The following is a 22,456-nucleotide window of genomic DNA, read 5'->3' on the forward strand; positions in this document are numbered from 1 at the left end:
CCTGCCCAATCTCACCCTAAATGGGGAAATGCAGACGTTAAACAAAAATGATGATGATGATGATGATGATGATGATAAGTTAGAACAAATGAAACCCATTGTGAATTGCATGAGATTGTAAGGGCTAGATGATATCTTATTGAGAGAACAAAATATTAACATGAAATGTGTTAGCGTAGAGAAGCAGGAGTAAATAGTTTCCAATTGAGTTCAGTCATTACTAATCACACTCATCTCTCAGATTATTGTAGGAGAGGTGAATATAAAAGTGCTTGAAAGAGGTCTAAGTATAGTAAATGCTGATGGTAGGAAATCAACAAAAGGTCCCGTTTGCCAATGATCCTGCACAGAAAGCAGTAAAAGTGATTTGGATATGTGCCAAACATGACAATACTGTAAGAGAATCTGAAAAGACTAGAGTGATGAAGTATATAAGATGGACGGATGATAAAAGGATAAATGCAATTTTGAAGGGTATGCCACTTGAAGAGACAGCTTTTGATACCTAACATTGATCTTTGCTGTGTATGGAGAAAAATAGATATGAAATTTAGGTACAAAGAATAAAGCAATAATAGTGTAGATGAAAATAAAGTGATTTAAAATAAATTAGTTTGCTTAGATTATGACATTAAGTGCATTTTATGGAAATGACCATTTTAATGCACTAACCAATGTTGCTTGTTGCATAATCATTACTTTCTCACTAAGTGCTCTCTTCACACAGTTCATCCACTACATGAAGAGAAAACACTGAATAAGAGAGGAACAACAGTGACCAATGGGAAATGATTAAAAAGAGACATGGCATTCTGTCCACGGTCCGAGTGTAGGTCGGGTTTCCTCACTCAGGGCAACAGTTTCCTAGAAGATGGGTTTTGAGATAGGAGGTGCCCCAAAAAGTATCCCCTTTAGCCCATAGATTCCTGTGAAAAGCCCACATGGTATAAAAAAAAAAAAAAAAGATGAACACATGACATTATAAGTACGTATATTGCAATCACTTTTCATAACGCATTGGGACTGGGATGCTTACTGGTCATTACTTTTGAGCACAACTTTATGGTTGTTGAATAAGCAGCAATTCTCCATAATGAATTTCTCCAACTAGAACAAACATACCAAACCTTCCATATAGACTTTCAATGTTTTTACCATCATCCTATTTTTTACGAGAAGCACCACTCAACTAACTCCACTAAGATACATGAATTTCTAACTCTTGACCTTCATTCTATGTCCACATCTCACTGTCACATATCTTGATTGGCAATGTCATTCTATCTTTGTAAATTGCTATACTCACCTTGCAATTTACAAGAGATAAAATAAAGTTTGTCAGTATTACATGAAATACATAATAGAAATTCTTTGTACATACTATATTTTCATAAAAAGTTATGTTAAGGGAAGAGATACTTAAAAAAAATTCAAATATTCTTGTAGAAAATCTTATTACAGCTTACCTTGATCTCTTAACAGTTTAATGTGAAAATTTGGCATCTGTATAAATCAATTTCTTTTCCGGAGAAGAAATATAAGAAAGGTTACAAGTTGACAATATCCACTCTAATCAAGAGGGATGTGGTGGTGTAGTGGATAAGGTGGTGAGCATGGGATCGGGCAGACATTCATGCATAGGTTCAAATCCCACCAATTACCACCTTGAAACTTTGCCATTTGTCGAGTGGTTTAAAGTTACTTACATGCCACCATGATACCCAGATGTGCATGGGTTGTGATATGGGCCGTAATATGGGTATCACTATGAATAAAATAGCCTGCGCCACTAATGGATGAAAGCTGAACAGTGTTTCCCATACTCTTCAGGTATACCTACAAGCACTACAGGCCATAAAAAAATATAATAAATAGATGAAAAGTGGCAAAAAATTGTAAATAAAGTGATGCCTCATGACAATGGACCTCACAGTAACAGATTTCACTCAATAACGGACTGAAATGGACTAACCTAACCTAACTTTTTTTTTTTTTTTTTTTTTTTTTTTTTTACTGTTATGGTAGGTGAGTGGTGCACGTTTTGCATGATACGGTGGGGCTTTCAAATTTGGAAAAAAATGCCTTGATAAAATTTTGTTAAAGCGAGTTTGGTGTTCGTCATACTGAAAAGAGGAAAAGAATCTGATCACTAGTATGGTCTCCAACATGGTTGCTCTACTAGTAATCTGATTTGCTTTACTGAGTGTTGGTCATCCTCTTTTAAAGAATTTGGAGATTCATCTACATGTAGCTGTAGTAAACACAAATGGGATACTAATGCAAATATTTGGTATCAGCTTATGTCATGCTGTGTAACAATATCCTTTTCAGTGTGTGCACAGTGCAGACCTTCATTTAAATATGATAGGTAAACTCACCTGAGGCCTTGGCACAGACACTGCTGCCTGGGAGCTAGCTGGTCCGGTGCCCTTCAGAGAGCAGTCAATGACGGCGAGGAAGTCTGTAACATTAAAGAACGTATTATTACTGTAATAAACTGAAGAGAGCTCCTCTAAAGACAATACCTGACAATATTCAAGGCATGATTACATCTTGAAGAAAAAGAGAAAAAAAATTCATATGTTATTTGAATAAAAAATTACTGACAAATACAAATTCACCAAAAGAATTCAAGATACAGAGGAGACGAAATACTTGAACTCAACTAATTCCAAATGGCTGTTCAAGCACCAAAAAGTTTGACTACTGATACCTATAAATCAGATAATTCGTTGTAACCTTAACAAAACCTGAAGTTTACAAAAATTTCAATGAAAATTTTTTTATAATTTTGATTTGTACATGCCGTAAGTGAGGGCTGGTGATGGATAACGAAGAAGAAAAGGGGAGAAGGGAACATATCTCTTTACTCCCTCATTATACTTGCCTAGGATGATAACACTTATTTTTTCCTCCCATTGGTCCTCATTGTTATACTTAAAACCTCTGCCAGTCCATACCCATACTGTACTTCTTCCACGTATATATCCTCTCAAATCATTATCAAAACTCCTCTTCCTGCTTTTCTCCTTCTGTCTCTCCTTCAAACATTATATTCCTGATCTTTAAAATTCACTTTGACGTCTTCACTTTGTTTCTGTTATACGTACCATGTCTGGTCCTTATCCAATATATAATCTCTCTTTTCCAAGTATCCTGATATAAATCCATCTATGTTTGAATACCTGACTCTTAATGCTTTCCTTCCCATTCCCGAATATACCATTTCCTCAGCCTCATGTCTAGCACTCTCCAATAGAATTTCTTCTTCCCGTTCTCTGTCCTCTATTTTTTTTTTTTTCCTTAGCTTCAGTTCTCAATTTTTTTCTCAATCACTTTTTCCCTTTCTACTTGATTAATTTCTCTCTTTATCAATATATTTTTATATTCTGTCTTTAGTAGTGGATAAGCTGGTGAGCGTGGAATCAGGCAGACGTCCTTGCATAGGTTCGAATACCACCATGGACCGTCTTGAAACATCGTCATTTGTAGAGTGGTTCAAAGTTACCTACATGTCACCATGATACCCATGTTCTATATGGAGGTGTAATAGCCTTTCACCAAAAAACTCGCTTGGCTGGTGATATGAGCCCTAATATGGGTACCACTATAAATAAAATTGGCTGCACCACTAATGGGGAAGCTGAATAGTACTTCCAATACACTTCAAGTATACCTACAGGCCCTTTAGCCTAAAATATATACAGGCAACCCACACTTAATAAAGGTTCACAAAACGAAATTTCGCTACAACGAAGGTTTCATATTACTACCATCTGCTCGTTTAACGAACACCAAACTCGCTTTAATGAAGTTTTATCCAGGTAATTATTCTCAAGTTTGAAAGCCCTGCCATATCTTGCAAGCTGATAAGCTTTTGAATACACCAGCACCTCTTGTGGACAACATGCACACCACTCACTCCCCCAGTTCAAAACAATAACAGCGTCACCAGCAGCTCGTCTTCCCTCACTCAGCTTACCACCAAAACGCCCTGCAATGTCGCCTAGCGTTGCTAAGAAGACTAGGAAATCTCTTACTCTCAAAGTGAAGCTATATATTATTCACAGACACGAGAGGCAAGAAAACTAATAGCATTGCTTGCCACCATCTTGACTCAATCTACTGTCTCTACTATTTTCAAGTCAGCAGACTCTATTAAGAAGGCTGGAGAGACTGTATCTTCCTTGCAAGCTAAAAGAACCACCTGAACTCGTGACTCTACAATGGATAAAATGGAAAGCCTTGTGAAAATGTGATACACAAGTTTTGTATGTGATACAATGATGCGCCGTTAGTTTACATTCCACAGTTTGCCAGTTAGTGTCTTTACCGTTTCACTCTCCCTCCCTTCATAAATTTAAGATCATCAACATTATAAAGATATGTACATACATACATTAGTGTACATTATAATGACTTAAATCAAACTGCCTAAATGTTTAACATCATAATTTTTACTTTAATTAAACCTTTCACTGTACTATGATGCACTCTCACTTTCTTTACTCCCAATGGAAATTCGAGTCAGGGGTTAAAATTGTTATAATCAATTCGTTTGACGAAGTTTCACTTAACAAAGGATTTTTTTGGAATGTAACCCCTTCGTTAAGTGGGGGTTGCCTGTATATATATATATATATATATATATATATATATATATATATATATATATATATATATATATATATATATATATATATATATATATATATATATATATATATATATATATATATATATATATATATATATATATATATATATATATATATATATATATATATATATATATATATATATATATATATATATATATATATATATATATATATATATATATATATATATATATATATAGTTTAATGGCAGTTGTTGGTGGTGGTAGTCATGGTTATTTATTTATCTATTACTTTTTTCATTCAACCTTGAATGTATTCCTTCATCACTCTATATATAAATTGAATGGCAATTCTTGTTATTATGTACATGTATGGAATGCTGTTTTAATGTTTTGTTGATAAGCATGTGTATGTGTGTATTTACCTAGTATTTACCTACTTGTAGTTTTACAGGGCCTGGGCTTTATGCTCGTGTGGCCCCGTCTCCATATCTACACTTATCCAATCTTACTTTAAAAGTATGCACACTCGTTGCAGACACTACTTCTTCATTTAAACTGTTCCACATCTCAATACATCTTTGCGGGAAACTATATTTCTTAACATCTCTCAGACATCTTCCTTTTCTCAGCTTTTTACAATGCAAACTTGTGCTTCAGATGTCATATTCTTCTCTCAGGATCAGTTTCTCATTATCCACTTGGTCCATTCCATTGATCAATTTATAAACTTGTATCAGGTCTCCTCTCTCCCTTCTTTGTTCCAGGGTTGGTAGATCCATAGCCTTTAGTTTCTCCTCATGTCATCCCTTCAAATTCTGGAACCATCCTTGTAGCTGTTTTTTGTAGTCTCTCCAATTTCCTTATGTGTTTCTTTTTATGAGGGGTCCACACTAATCCTGCATATTCCAATCTGGGTCTTATTATAGTACTTATCAATTTCTTCATCATTTCTTTGTCCATGTAGTGAAATGCTACTCCAATATTCCTTAGCAAATTATATGTTTCTCTAAAAATTCTATCAATATAGCTTAACCCCTTCGCGCCGGATGTTAAAAAAGTCCGCCTGTATGATATACGGGTGGTGTGCCTTGCCTTGAGCACGGGAAACTCCTGCAAGCTTGTCATACTTGTCTTTGTGTATTATGCTGCTATTTTTTAGTTACTATATCACCTTCAAAGAGGAAAGTGGACGCTTCTCTCTTGGAGAGAGAGAGAGAGAGAGAGAGAGAGAGAGAGAGAGAGAGAGAGAGAGAGAGAGATGTGTGTGTGTGTGTGTGTGTGTGTGTGTGTGTGTGTGTGTGTATTTACCTAATTGTATTTACCTAATTGTAACATACGGAAAAGAGCTATGCTCGTGTTGTCCCGTCTCCATATCTATTAATGTCCAGCTTTTCTTAAAATCATGAATATTCCTTGCGTTGACCACTTCCACGTCTAAACTATTCCATGCTTCCACCCTTCTATGAGGAAGCTATATTTTCACATCTCTCCTATAAGTGGCCATTTTAGTTTTTCCCATGCCCTCTCGACATTCTTCCATTCCACATACACAGATCTTCCCTATCCATTTTTCCATGCCAATCATCACTCTGTATATTGCTATCAGGTCTCCCCTTTCTCTTCTGTTTTCCAGGGTTGGAAGTTGCATTCTTTTCAGTCTGTCTTCATAAGTCAAATCTCTTAAGTCAGGCACCATTTTCGTTGCAGCCCTCTGTACTTTCTCTAGTTTCCTTATGTGTTTCTTTAAGTTCGGAGCCCACTGTATTGTTGCATATTCAAGCCTCGGTCTTATCATTGCAGTAATTATTTTCTTCATCATTTCTTCATCTAGATATCTGACGCCACTCTTATGTTCCTCAATAAGTTCAATACTTCTCCAATTATTTTGTTTATATGTCTCTCTGGCGATAGGTCATTGGTAATTGTCACCCCAAGGTCTTTTCTTCATGACTGGTTTTATGTCTTCATTTCCTATCTTGTACATACTCCTGATTCTTCTTTCACTCTTGCCAAACTCTATTTTCTTGCATTTTGTCGTGTTGAACTCCATTTGCCATGTACAGCTCCATTTCCATATTCTGTCCAAGTCTTCCTGGAGTAGTTCGCAATCTTTGTCACATCTCACTTTTCTTAACAATTTTGCATCGTCTGCAAATAGGCTCACATAACTGGACACCCCATCCACCATGTCATTTATGTAGACTGCGAACATTACTGGTGCCAACACTGATCCCTGTGGAACTCCACTCTCCACCAATCCCCATTCTGATGGTCTGTCCTTAATTATTGTTCTCATTTCTCTTCCTACCAAAAGTCTTCCATCCATTTTAGTAAACTGCCATGCACTCCTCCTACCATTTCAAGTTTCCAGATCAGTCTCTGGTGTGGTACCTTATCAAAGGCCTTTTTTAAATCCAGATATATTCCATCAGCCCAACCATCTCTTTCCTGTATTACATCTATCACCCTCGAATAGTAACATATCAGGTTTGTCGTGCATGAACGCCCTTTCCTAAAACCAAATTGACACTCACAAAGTATGTCATTTTCTCCAAGAAGTCTGTCCATCTAGTCTTCACCACCCTCTCACACATCTTAGCTACCACACTTGTAAGTGACACTGGTCTATAGTTCAATGGGTCTCTCTTGTTACCTGATTTATAGATTGGGACAATGTTAGCTCTTTTCCAGTCTTGGGGCACTACGCCTTCCCTTAATGAGGCATCAATTACTTCACAAACTTTTTCTGCCAATTGCTCCTGCATTCTCTTAAAATCCATCCTGATACCCCATCAGGTCCCACAGCTTTTCTCACTTCTAAACTCCCCATCATGTTCTTGATCTCCTCCACCGTTACTTGAAACTCCTTCATAATCCCTTTCTGTTCCATTACCAGTGGTTTGTCAAAAGCAGTCTCCTTTGTGAATACCTTCCGAAAGCATCCATTCATAGCCTCTGCCATTTCCTGGGATCTTCACTGTATACTCCATTTACTTCTAAACTTTCAATACTTTCTCTATTTTTGATGTTGTTGTTCACATGTCTGTAAAAAAGCCTTGGTTGGTCTTTACATTTATCAATTATATCCTTTTCTTGTTTCTTTCTTTCTTCTCTTCTAATCAACACATATTCATTTCTTGCTCTTTTGTAACTTTCCACTGCTTAATCCGTCTTTTCCTTCTCCACCTCTTCCATGCATCCTCTTTTCTTGTTCTAGCCTTTTCACATCTATCGTTAAACCAGTCCTGCTTTCCAACTTCTCTATGTTGTCTTATTGGTACAAATTTTTCTCACCTTCTTTGTATATTTTTATAAATTCCTTCCACTTTTCATTTGCTCCTTAGCACTCTTGAATTTCATCAATTTGTCTCTTGAAAGAATTTCTTTAGGTTTCCAAAATCTGTCTTGGCATAATTCCATCTTCCACTTTATATTCTTCATTTCTTCTAGATTTCTCTTCGTCTATCACCTTGAACTCCAAAACTGCATGATCACTCTTTGCTAAAGGGCACTCCACCCTCATCTCCTCAATGACCATTGGCTCTGTACTAAAGACCAAGTCCAGTCTTGACGATGCTCCCTCTCCTCCAAACCTAGTATCTTCTTTGACCCACTGAGTTAACACATTTTCCATTGCCAGTGTCAATAGTGTATTTCCCCATGTTGTCTCTGATCCTTCCATTGACCAGTCCTCCCAACACACCTCTTTACAATTAAAATCTCCCATCATTATAGTTCGTTCACAGCCACCCAACATTTCTTCCAGACATGTTCCTGTATGTGTGTGTGTGTGTGTGTGTGTGTGTGTGTGGCCCGTCTCCATATCTACACTTATCCAATCTTACTTTAAAAGTGTGCACACTCGTTGCAGACACTACTTCTTCATCTAAACTGTTCCACGTCTCAATACATCTCTGCGAAACTATATTTTTAATATCTCTCAGACATCTTCCTTTTCTCAGCTTTTTACTATGCGATCTTGTGCTTGGATGTCATATTCTTCTCTCAGGATCAGTTTCTCATTATCCACTTGGTCCATTCCGTTGATCAATTTATAAACTTGTATCAGGTCTCCTCTCTCCTTCTTTGTTCCAGGGTTGGTAGATCCATAGCCTTTAGTCTCTCCTCATATGTCATCCCTTCAAATTCTGGAACCATTCTTGTAGCCATTTTTGTAGCCTCTCCAATTTCCTTATGTGTTTCTTTTTATGAGGGGTCCACACTACTCCTGCATATTCCAATCTGGGTCTTATTATAGTACTTATCAATTTCTTCATCATTTCTTTGTCCATGTAGTGAAATGCTACTCCAATATTCCTTAGCAAATTATATGTTTCTCTAAAATTCTATCAATATGGCTTACTGGTTGATTGTTTTCTTCCATCGTCACTCCTAAGTCCTTTTCCTTTTTGACTTTCTCCAGTTCTACTCCATCTCCCATCTTATAGATTCCCACAGGTCGTCTTTCACTCTTTCCCATTTCCATGACATGGCTTTTGTTCACATTGAATTCCATTTCCACTTTTTACTCCATTCCCAGATCTTATTTAGGTCTTCTTGCAGTATTTCACAATCCTCCTTTTGCTTTATAACTCTGCACAGTTTCGTATCATCCAAAACAAATTTATGTAGCTGTTCACTCCTTCTGGCATGTCGTTAATATAAATGAGGAAAAGTATTGGTGCCAATACTGACCCTGTGGCACTCCGCTTTCTACTGCTCTCCACTTGGACTTCATATCTTTAACTACCGTCCTTATTTCTCTCCCCTCAAATAATTTTCTATCCATCTCAATGTGCTTCCTTTTAAGCCACCCTTCTCCTCTAACTTCCACAGTAATCTTGCATGTGGCACTTTGTCAAACGCCTTTTTAAATCCAAATAAATGCAGTCAACCCATCCTCTCTCTCTTGTACTCTATCAACTATTCTAGAATAGAAACTCAATAAATTAGTTACACAAGACCGTCCTTTTCTAAAACCAAATTGGCTATTTGATATTAATTTGTTGTCTTCAAGGAACTCGATCCATTGTTTCTTTATTATTCTTTCACACATCTTGCATATTACACTAGTTAGTGATACCGGTCTGTAATTTAAAGGTTCTTCCTTCCTTCGCTCTTATATATGGGAACCACCTCAGCTCTTTTCCATTCTACTGGTACTGTTCCATTTTCTATTGAGCATTTTATGATGTTGTATATAGGACTTGCTAGTTCTTCCTACATTCTTTCAGTATTCTGCCTGAGACTTCATCCGGTCCCATTGCCTTCTCTTCATCCAGTTCCTTCATTAACTCTTTTATTTCAAGCTTGGTTACTTTAATCTCTTTCATATAGATTGTCTCTCTATTACTCTGTGGCCTCTCAAATTTGGATTCCTTAGTAAAGACCTCCTGGAATTTTTTATTTAATAGTTCTGCCATACTTTTGGGTCTTCCACCATCCCGTTCTCTCCTTTTAACCTTTCTATTGTTTCTTTTTGCCTAATTTTTCCATTTATGAATCTATAGAACAATTTTGGTTGCTCCTTACATTTTTCGACAATGTCTTTTCAAGTTCTTTTCCTCTTCCTTCCTCACCTTAACATATTCATTTCTTGCTGCTTTGAAGTTTTCCTTATTTGCTGGATTCCTATTTCTCCTCCACCTTTTCCATGCTCCATCTCTTTTCTCCTTTGCCTTAGCACACCTTGCATTAAACCAATCTTTCTTTCCTTCTTCTTTAGGTCTATATTTTGGGACATATTCCCTGACTCCTGTTTTGTATATTTCCAAAAATAAGTTATATTTGTCTTGCATTGTCTCTGAGTTTTCCATCTCCTCCCAGTCTAAGTTTTAAAATAGTTCTTGAGATTCTCAATATCAGCCTTTCTGTAATTTAATCGGTCTCCTTTGTATGAATCGTCTCTATCTTCCTTTCCTCTTCTATATCTATTTCTAATATTGCATGGTCACTCTTTCCCAATGGGCACTTATATCTTATATCATCATTCATTTGTATACCCCTTGTAAAAACTAGGTCCAATCTCGCCAGCTCGTCATTTCCTCTGAATCTTGTGCATTCCTTTACTCTCTGGTCCATCATATTGTCTATCATTAGGTTTAGGAATCTTTCTCCCCAGGCTTCTTCCCCATACCACTTTCATAATTTTCACAGTCCACTTCTTTACAGTTGAAATCTCCTACTAATATCACTTTTTTCCTTTCTTTAACGATTCTCATTAGACTCCTTATTGTGTCATCTATCATGTTTTTATATTCTTGATTGGTCCATGAATTTGTTTTTGGTGGCACATATGTTACAATGATTGTTATCTCTTTTTATTAATATGCATCTTAATATACAATACTTCTGCTTTTCCTTCCCACATTCCATTTCATTTATCACTAGCTCTTTCCTTAACATAATCATGACTCCTCCTCCTCCTTTACCCACTCTGTCTCTTCTCCATACATTATACCTATTGTCCAAGTCTATTTTGATTGCCTTATTTAGTTTTGTTTCAGCCAGGCATACAATATCTGGATTTTCTTTCCTTATGTAATCTCTTAATTCTAATTTACTTGATAAAACCCCATCTATGTTCGTATACATCATTTTTAGTCTTTTGCCTTTATCATTTTAGTTAAACTTGTTCCACTTTTTCTCTTCCTTCTCGTTTATATACCATTTCCTTATCCTGTCTCCTAGAATTCTCCAAAAATGCCTTCTTCTCCTCTTCTGACCTTTCATTATTCTTTTCCTTACTGCTGCTGCCAGTTCATTGTATCTCTTCCTTTCTTCCTCATTTCTATTTTTCTTTATATAGATATCCTTGCAGCTTTCTGTTTCTCTAAGTTTTGTTGTTCTATATAATATTTCTTCTGTTGCTGCTTGTGATTTTAGTAGTATTTTAATTGGTCTCATTTTTCCTTCTTGATATGGTCCCATTCTGTTTATTTCTTCTACTTCCTCTTCCAAGTTCTGCCTATCTTCGTCGTTTAGGTTCTTCAGTAGGTCTTTGACTGATTTCATTTCTTCTTTTTCTCTTTTTGGTCTATATTTTATATTTTTTTCTTTTATTCTAAATACGTGTATTTACCTAGTTGTATTTACCTAGTTGTAGTTTTACAGGGCCTGGGCTTTATGCTCATGTGGTCCCGTCTCCATATCTACACTTATCCAATTTTTCTTTAAAACTATGTACACTCTTTGCTGATACCACTTCCTCACTCAAACTGTTCCAAGTCTCAACACATCTTTGCGGGAAACTAAATTTTTTAACATCTCTCAGACATCGTCCCTTCCTTAGTTTCTTACTATGCGATCTTGTGCTTCTAAAGTCATATTCTTCTCTCAGGATCAGTTTCTCATTATCCACTTCATCCATTCCGTTAATCAATTTATAAACTTGTATCAGATCCTCTCTCTTCTCTGCTCCAAGGTTGGTAGATCCATTGCCTTTAGTCTCTCCTCATATGCCATCCCTTTAAATTCTGGAACCATTCTTGTAGCCATTTTTGTAGTCTCTCTAATTTTCTTATGTGTTTCTTTTTATGGGGAGTCCACACAACTCCTGCATATTCCAATCTGGGTCTTATTTTAGTACTTATCAATTTCTTCATCATTTCCTTGTCCATATAGTGAAATGCTACTCCAGTATTCCTTAGCAAATTATACGTCTCTGAAAATTCTATCAACATGGCTAACCGGTTGATTATTTTCTTCCATTGTCACTCCCAAGTCCTTTTCCTTTTTAACTTTTTCTAGTTCTACTCCATCTCCCATCTTATAGATTCCCACTGGTCATCTTTCACTTCTTCCCATTTCCATGACATGGCTTTTGTCCACATTGAATTCCATCTCCCATTTTTTGCTCCATTTCCAGATCTTGTTTAAGTCTTCCTGTAGTATTTCACAATCCTCTTTTTGTTTAATGACTCTGCACAGTTTCGCATCGTCCACAAACAGATTTATGTAGCTGTTCACTCCTTCTGGCATGTCATTTATATATACGAGAAAAGTATTGGTGCCAATACTGACCCCTGTGGCACTCCGCTGTCTACTGTTCTCCACTTGGACTTCATATCTTTAACTATCGTCCTTATTTCTCTCCCCCTTAAGTAATTCTGCATCCATCTCAATGTGCTTCCTTTTAAGCCACCCTTCTCCTCTAACTTCCATAGTAATCTTTCATGTGGCACTTTATCAAAAGCCTTTTTTAGATCTAAATAAATACAGTCAACCCATCCTCTCTCTCTTGTACTTTATCAACTATTCTAGAGTAGAAACTCAATAAATTTGTCACACATGACCGACCTTTTCTAAAACCAAATTGGCTATTTGATAATATTTTGTTGTCTTCAAGAAACTCGATCCATTGCTTCTTTATTACTTTTCACACATCTTGCATATTACACTAGTTAGTGATACCGGCCTGTAATTTAAAGAGTCCGGTTTCCCCATAAAAATGACTTTTGTGAAAAAATATATTTGGTAGGTATACATTTTGGCAACTATCTCAAAGATTTAAAAGGAAACTTGCGATAGTTTCCTTTAAATCCGTTTAAAGGTCCCTCAACCACGTCAGCTGTCTTTGTTTACATCAGCAGAGTAAGTTTTTTCCACCCAATTCTACGAAAAATGCTAAAATCTGAACTTTTAATACATGTGCATGTATTATCAGATTGAAGATGATAAAAAACTCATAGTAAACCTGAAAAAGCTTCCTAGTGTGTTTTAACATCGCGATCCATCAATAAACTTTATCAGCCCATATCTCAAAACATAAGTTATTCCCTTCTAACGTTAACCTTGGAGCCAGTTTTAGCTTGATTTCAATGAAACAAAGACTAAAAGGCAGAGGAATACTTTCTTTCAAATCATCGTCGCTGTTTTTTTATATATGTCTGGTTTAATTTTATATTAATATTTTTTGGTCAAAAAGGCAAAAACACATTTTTCATAAAACAAATTCAAAAGCTGAAATGAAAATCTAACGACGAAGAAACATTTCATATTATAACGTCTCTAAGTCACAGAAAATGAAGGTTGTCCAATAATAACATTTAAGATTCGCTTTTAAATTTTCTTGTAGTTGTAGTTAAGGGGACAAGAATTCAATGTCTAATGTTGATGTAAATGATGCCAATACTTCACAACATAAAAATCAGAGCGATTCATGCATATTTACCGGAGATATGGCACCCCCGATCTAAACCGGACTCCCCCCTTAAAGGTTCTTCCTTCCTTCCGCTCTTATATATGGGAACCACCTCAGCTCTTTTCCACTCCACTGGCACTGTTCCATTTTCTATTGAGCATTTTATGATGTTGTATATTGGACTTGCTAGTTCTTCCCTACATTCTTTCAGTATTCTGCCTGAGACTTCATCCGGTCCCATTGCCTTTTCCTCATCCAATTCCGTCATCAACTTTTTTATTTCAAGCTTGGTTACTTTAATCTCTTTCATATAGACAGTCTCTCTATTACCCTGTGGTCTTTCAAATTTGGATTCCTTAGTAAAGACCTCATGAAATTTACTATTTAACAGTTCTGCCATACTTTTTGGGTCTTCCACTATTCCGTTTTCTCCTTTTAACCTTTCTATTGTTTCTTTTTGTCTAATTTTTCCATTTATGAGTCTGTGTGTGTGTGTGTGTGTGTGTGTGTGTGTGTGTGTGTGTGTGTGTGTGTGTGTGTGTGTGTGTGTGTGTGTGTGTGTGTGTGTGTGTATTTACCTAGTTGTAGTTTTACAGGGCCTGGGCTTTATGCTCGTGTGGCCCCGTCTCCATATCTACACTTATCCAATCTTACTTTAAAAGTGAGCACACTCGTTGCAGACACTACTTCTTCATCTAAACTGTTCCACGTCTCAATACATCTCTGCTGAAACTATATTTTTTTATATCTCTCAGACATCTTCCCTTTCTCAGCTTTTTACTATGCGATCTTGTGCTTTGGGTGTCATATTCTTCTCTCAGGATCAGTTTCTCATTATCCACTTGGTCCATTCCGTTGATCAATTTATAGACTTGTATCAGGTCTCCTCTCTCCTTCTTTGTTCCAAGGTTGGTAGATCCATAGCCTTTAGTCTCTCCTCATATGTCATCCCTTCAAGTTCTGGGACCATTCTTGTAGCCATTTTTGTAGCCTCTCAATTTTCTTATGTGTTTCTTTTTATGAGGGGTCCACACTACTCCTGCATATTCCAATCTGGGTCTTATTATAGTATTTATCAATTTCTTCATAATTTCTTTGTCCATGTAGTGAAATGCTACTCAATATTTCTTAGCAAATTATATGTTTCTCTAAAATTCTATCAATATGGCTTACTGGTTGATTGTTTTCTTCCATCGTCACTCCTAAGTCCTTTTCCTTTTTGACTTTCTCCAGTTCTACTCCATGTCCCATCTTATAGATTCCCACAGGTCGTCTTTCACTCTTTCCCATTTCCATGACATGGCTTTTGTTCACATTGAATTCCATTTCCACTTCTTACTCCATTCCCAGATCTTATTTAGGTCTTCTTGCAGTATTTCACAATCCTCCTTTTGCTTTATAACTCTGCACAGTTTCGTATCATCCGCAAACAAATTTATGTAGCTGTTCACTCCTTCTGGCATGTCGTTAATATAAATGAGGAAAAGTACTGGTGCCAATACTGACCCCTGTGGCACTCCGCTTTCTACTGCTCTCCACTTGGACTTCATATCTTTAACTGTATCCACCTAGTTGTACCCACCTAGTTGTAGTTTTACAGGGCCTGGTCTTTATGCTCGTGTGGTCCCGTCTCCATATCTACACTTATCCAATTTTTCTTTAAAACTATGCACTCTTTGCTGATACCACTTCCTCACTCAAACTGTTCCAAGTCTCAACACATCTTTGCGGGAAACTAAATTTTTTAACATCTCTTAGACATCGTCCTTTCCTTAGTTTCTTACTATGCGATCTTGTGCTTCTAAAGTCATATTCTTCTCTCAGGATCAGTTTCTCATTATCCACTTCATCCATTCCGTTAATCAATTTATAAACTTGTATCAGATCCCTCTCTCTCTCTCTGCTCCAAGGTTGGTAGATCCATTGCCTTTAGTCTCTCCTCATATGCCATCCCTTTAAATTCTGGAACCATTCTTGTAGCCATTTTTGTAGTCTCTCTAATTTTCTTATGTGTTTCTTTTTGTAGAGTCCACACAACTCCTGCATATTCCAATCTAGGTCTTATTTTAGTACTTATCAATTTCTTCATCATTTCCTTGTCCATATAGTGAAATGCTACTCCAATATTCCTTAGCAAATTATACGTCTCTCTGAAAATTCTATCAATATGGCTAACCGGTTGATTATTTTCTTCCATTGTCACTCCCAAGTCCTTTTCCTTTTTACTTTTTCTAGTTCTACTCCATCTCCCATCTTATAGATTCCCACTGGTCGTCTTTCTTTTTCCTATTTCCATGACATGGCTTTTGTCCACATTGAATTCCATCTCCCATTTTTTGCTCCATTTCCAGATCTTGTTTAAGTCTTCCTGTAGTATTTCACAATCCTCTTTTGTTTAATGACTCTGCACAGTTTCGCATCGTCCGTAAACAGATTTATGTAGCTGTTCACTCCCTCTGGCATGTCATTTATATATACAAGAAAAAGTATTGGTGCCAATACTGACCCCTGTGGCACTCCGCTGTCTACTGTTCTCCACTTGGACTTCATATCTTTAACTATCGTCCTTATTTCTCTCCCCCTTAAGTAATTCTTCATCCATCTCAATGTGCTTCCTTTTAAGCCACCCTTCTCCTCTAACTTCCATAGTAATCTTTCATGTGGCACTTTATCAAAAGCCTTTTTTAGATCTAAATAAATACAGTCAACCCATCCTCTCTCTCTTGTACTTTATCAACTATTCTAGAGTAGAAACTCAATAAATTTGTCACACATGACCGACCTTTTCTAAAACCAAATTGGCTATTTGATAATATTTTGTTGTCTTCAAGAAACTCGATCCATTGCTTCTTTATTACTTTTCACACATCTTGCATATTACACTAGTTAGTGATACCGGCCTGTAATTTAAAGGTTCTTCCTTCCTTCCGCTCTTATATATGGGAACCACCTCAGCTCTTTTCCACTCCACTGGCACTGTTCCATTTTCTATTGAGCATTTTATGATGTTGTATATTGGACTTGCTAGTTCTTCCCTACATTCTTTCAGTATTCTGCCTGAGACTTCATCCGGTCCCATTGCCTTTTCCTCATCCAATTCCGTCATCAACTTTTTATTTCAAGCTTGGTTACTTTAATCTCTTTCATATAGACAGTCTCTCTATTACCCTGTGGTCTTTCAAATTTGGATTCCTTAGTAAAGACCTCATGAAATTTACTATTTAACAGTTCTGCCATACTTTTGGGTCTTCCACCATTCCGTTTTCTCCTTTTAACCTTTCTATTGTTTCTTTTTGTCTTATTTTTCCATTTATGAATCTGTAGAACAATTTTGGTTGTTCCTTACATTTTTCGACAATGTCCTTTTCATAGTTCTTTTCTTCTTCCTTTCTCACCTTAGCATATTCATTTCTTGCTGTTTTGAAGTTTTCCTTATTTTCTGGATTTCTGTTTCTTCTCCACCTTTTCCATGCTCCATCTCGTTTCTCCTTTGCCCTAGCACATCTTGCATTAAACCAATCTTTCTTTCCTTCTTCTTTAGGTCTATATTTCGGAACATATTCCCTGACCCCAGTTTTGTATATTTCCAAAAATAAGTTATATTTCTCTTGAACCGTTAATGAGTTTTCCATCTCCTCCCAGTTTACGTTTTTAAAATAGTTCTTGAGATTCTCAATATCAGCCTTTCTGTAATTTAATCGGTCTCCTTTGTATGATTCATCTCTATCTTCCTTTCCTTCTTCTATATCCATCTCTAATATTACATGGTCACTCTTTCCCAATGTGTGTGTGTGTGTGTGTTTGTCATGATAAGTTACATGGGGAAAAATTAATAGATGTCTATGAAGTGTAGATGCAGCAAACATGTGGTGTGTGAGCAATGAAAGGATTACAACCACCTGGTAGGAAGTGTGGTGCATTGGGGTCTCAAGCAAGTTAACTTTACTACCTGCACCCTCTCCACGCTCGGTCTGCTGACAAAACGGACTGAGCATCGTAGGAGCAAGTTTGCAACGCTCAGTCCGCAACGCAGAGTCCCCGCACAACTAAGACCTAGAACTGCCTGTATATATATATATATATATATATATATATATATATATATATATATATATAAATATATATATATATATATATATATATATATATATATATATATATATATATATATATATATATATATATATATATATATATATATATATATATATATATTGCACAATCAATCTCTCTCTCTTTTCTTTCTTGGTTAGAACAATCAGTATTTCTATCATTTTGAAGAACAGTTGTGAGAATGCCTAAAAATTGCACCAGAGGTTGAAGTCTCCCATGATATATTAATATAATCATTTTTTTCTCCTTTTTGATAAAATGCATTTCCCATGTTATTGTCTTTACAAAAGCATTATCCATAAAAACTGTAAGACAACCATCAATCAATCTAAAGGTATGTACTTTGAGATAAGGAAGCGAAGTGTGTGAGAGGGAGGGGGGAGAGGGCATCAGCTTTATAACAGGTCAGAACAAATAAGCATTTTGACAGTATTTTCAATACCACAAGTTTTGGGATCCTCGAGTTTAGCATAACACCTAAGGATCCACGCAAGTGTAAATTCAATGACAAGGAATGGGAATATACATAAAAATGTAGACTGGCAAGAAACACTCACCTGCGGCTTGGCAAGTGAGACTGCCTGTGAGTATGCAGGCACTGTTCGATTCAGCTGCGTGGTCAAGGAAGGCAGGGTTATCTTGGTGGCTCCTGGCCCTGAGGAAACAATGGGAAAGCTGAGCATTCTCAATACAAGTACAGTAAATGCAAGAAAAATTGCGCCCACTCACCGACACACCTTAAAACATGAGTCATTCAGTATACTGCATTTGATGGCATACAGGACACACCTTTTTCCCAAAATATTAGCTAAAAAATCACCCTGCGTCTAATATGTGAAGTTGAGGTTTCCTTTAAGCTTATCTCCTCCATGATACTCACTAACCTAACTCACAATCAGTACCTCTACCTACCCTAATTGCATGCATCATTATTCTATTGCTGGTATTGTTATTATTACCAGTATAATTGCTTTAAAAACTAATATTCATAAAATTGAAAGCAATCAAACTTGTGAGCCTGTGACACGTCTATAAATATCAGTTGATTGGAACCTTACCTCGACGCTATCTGGGAATGAAGAGTAAAAGCAAGTTCATGATCAAAAAGTTGATAGGGAAAGAAAAAGAGGGAAAAAGATAAAAGCTGCTTATGAAAAAAAAAAAAAAAGGAAAAATAAATAAACCAGCAACAACAAAAAACAAAACAACACAGGAGGGTGGGGTCTGTTGCAAAGGCATGGCATCCCCAACTCTACATCCGATCTGATCCAATCATAACGAAACACATCAACACCCTCACTGTTACAGCACAAGGAGGAAAAGATCCAGCAACACAATCTCCTACAATTTGCAAGTGGTATAATATGTCAAGAAGCAAGGCAATAGAGCAGCAGCAAGGGCTTTCAAGCCACCACCTACAAAAATTTATACATGTCTGGCAACAGCATGAAGGACGTTAGGAAAAGTAAACATAACATTCATTGCCCAGCCCCACATTGGCCAGAACTTGAGGATGACAATGCTTATTTTTTTTTTTAGATTGGGTTATGTTTAGTATCCCTTGTGGGCTGTGGTGTAATGGATACAGCCACAGCCATAGTGTTGCTGGGTCGCCACATCCACCCACTGTCACCCCCTCGTACCTCATTTTCAAAGCATTTTCATTTTCTTTTTTTTTCTTTTTTTTCACGTGATTTTGTTGACTTCAGACTTCTTTTGCAATTCACATTACTCCATGTAATGCTTTCCCAACCAAAAACCCCAAATTTCCCATAGATCCCCTAAGATAGTTGGAAATGCAAGATAGGAATAAGTTAGTTTAAAAAACAAACATAACTTGAAAAATATTTCCATGATGGAAATGACACATACCAACAATCATTTGACATTTCTCACCAGAAACACATAAGCGACATACCCAATTTCATGTTTGGGTGAAACTGTGAATTGATCATTTTTTCTGCTCTTATAATGTGTTGCAGACTATTTTCAACAAAATATGTTTAAATATACTAAAAAACTTCGTTTTCTGAATTTGGTTTGCTGAAATGAAAAGTGCGATTAATATGTCTGTGCATCCTATATGCTGTTACATACGGTACTTTGCATTTTCCCACCCACAGATTGAGATGCTATGATGAGTGTCAGTGCTCAACGTGCTGTGGGAAAAAGGCAAAAGTACATGTATGTCAAAATCTCTTTGTGCCATTTTTTATGCATGTTCGATCACTTTCCTCTTTGCTTCAATATTTTTCTTCATATTCTTTATTATGCCTTTCAAGCAATTATCAGATGTGGAGAAGGCTAGAATTACCAATATGGTCAAGGAAAATGTAACACTGAGAAAAACTGTAATGTCTACAGGATATATCTCAGCAGAGAGGTGGTGGCATCATGAATAAGATGGTTAACTGGGGACCAGGCAGATGTCCATGCATAGTTTGGAATCCCACCACGTGCTGTCTTGATACTTTGTTATTTGCCAAGTGGTTTAAAGTTACCTACATGTCACCATGATAGCCAGGTTCTAGGTGGAGGTGTAATTATCTTACACAAAAGATGCGCTTGTGTGGTGATATAGGCCCTAATGTGGGTACCACTACAAATAAAATTGGCTGTGCTGTTAATGGGTCTGTTTTACCCAAGTTGCATGTTTCTATGTCTCAACTTTCCTGTGTTGATGATGTCTTATGTTATACCATGTCAGTTCATGTGCAGACAGTGACACAATGTCATCCTCACTTCATGGAGTATATTTTTTTCCAAAGTGTTGCTCACGGTTTTGCTTTTGTCCCTTGGGGAGTATTTGTATTTTCTGCCTCTGTTAAGTTTATTACATTCTATTAGATTATGCTAAGCTGCAGGTCATTTTTTTCCTGAAGGAGGAATATTTTCTTTAGTGTGTGTTTACATCATTGGTATATTTTCCTGTTTTAATGCCTCGTGTCACACATAGAATTTTCTTTTTTATTTAGTTTGCTGCAAAGTGTGACCAAACATTATGATAGAATGTGCATGTATATAAGTTCATTTTCTTCTTATTATTATTGTTATTCCCATAATTTTTTTTATTATCATTATTACTATTATTATTATTATTATTATTATCATTATTATTATTGTTATTTGTATTATTATTATCATTATTATTATCATTATTATTATCATAATTACTAATTTTTTTATCATCATTCTTTCTCATTTATACATTTCATTTGCTTGGTGTGCTTCTCATGTGTGGCCCACTGCATGGTATCTCATCCTCCATGCCCAGCTAATACAGTCATAACCAAAACTCTGTGCCTTACACCTGCCTTCCTTTTTATTATGTGGGAACCTTTTAAAGCACTGTTTGCACATAACTTGACACAACTTTTGATAGAGTTTGGCACAAAGCTTTGATATCAAAACTGCCCTCCTATGGTTTCTATCCTTCTCTGCAACTTTATCTCAAGTTTCTTTTCTGACCGTTCTATTGCTGCTGTGGTAGACAGCCACTGTTCTTCTCCTAAATCTATTAACAGTGGTGTTCCTCAAGGTTCTGTCCTGTCACCCACTCTCTTTCTATTATTCATTAACCCATAAAGCGTCAGAGACGTACGAGATATGTCGGCTACTCTGAGCGAACGGGCGTCAGAGACGTATGAGATACGTCGGCAAGCTTCCTCGTGTTTTCGGAGGTATTGCGTCCTCAAAACCTACCATTATACTGCCATCATGCACTGTAGACATTGCTCATGCTGCCTCCTCGTCCCTGCTAACATGAATGCTTTCTGTACTTATTTATTACAATTCTGAACTTTAGCAGTTTCTGCTGTCTTCAGCTCGGTGTAGCGGGAAACTGACGACTCAACTCCGCTAATATGAACAAAGCGTAATTTCCATTACTTACTCTCACCATTTCAGATGTTTTTGGTAACTGTTATATTGTGGTAGTGAAAACTTTGTATGACATAAATAAGAATTTTCCAATCGCTTTGTTATAAGGAAAAACAAGTACAGGCATCCCCCGTTTAACGAAGGGGTTACGTTCCTAAAAAATACATCGTTAAGCAAAACTTCGTTAAGCGAACCGATTATAACAAGTTTAACCCCTGACTTGAACTTCCATTGAGAGTAAGCAAAGCGAAAGTGCATCACAGTACAGTAAAAGGTTTAATGAAAGTAAAAATTATGAAGTTAAACATTTAGGTAGTTTAATTTAAGTCATTATAATGTACACTAATGTATGTATGTATGTAACTTTATAATGTTGATGATCTTAACTTTATGAAGGGAGGAAGAGTGAAACGGGAAAGACACTAACCGGCAACCTGTGGAATATAAACAAAGTGCGCATCATTGTACTGCATACAAAACTTATGTACCACATTTCCACAAGGCTTTCCATTTTATCCATTGTAGAGTCACGAGTTCAGGTGCTTCTTTTAGCTTGCAAGGAAGATATGGTCTCACCAGCCTTCTTAATAGACTCTGCTGACTTGAAAATAGAGACAGTATAATATGGAGTCAAGATAGTGGCCAGCACTGCTATAGTTTTCTGGCCTCTCTCGTGTCTATGAATAATATCTAGCTTC

General features: G+C 36.5%; 1 protein-coding gene across 1 annotated transcript in view; it reads right to left on the reverse strand.

Annotated features, from left to right (window-relative positions):
* The window catches only part of LOC123518598 (putative transcription factor SPT20 homolog-like 2), a 298,506-nt gene that overhangs the window by 120,605 nt on the left and 155,445 nt on the right, over positions 1 to 22,456 (reverse strand). Inside the window, 3 exon segments of the mRNA XM_045279496.1 lie at positions 2,379 to 2,437; positions 2,440 to 2,461; positions 18,437 to 18,534. Of these exon segments, the coding sequence (XP_045135431.1) occupies positions 2,379 to 2,437; positions 2,440 to 2,461; positions 18,437 to 18,534 (179 nt within the window).

This window comes from Portunus trituberculatus, chromosome 6 (genome assembly GCF_017591435.1).
Source record: "Portunus trituberculatus isolate SZX2019 chromosome 6, ASM1759143v1, whole genome shotgun sequence".
In the NCBI taxonomy this organism is placed as follows: Eukaryota; Metazoa; Arthropoda; class Malacostraca; order Decapoda; family Portunidae; genus Portunus; species Portunus trituberculatus.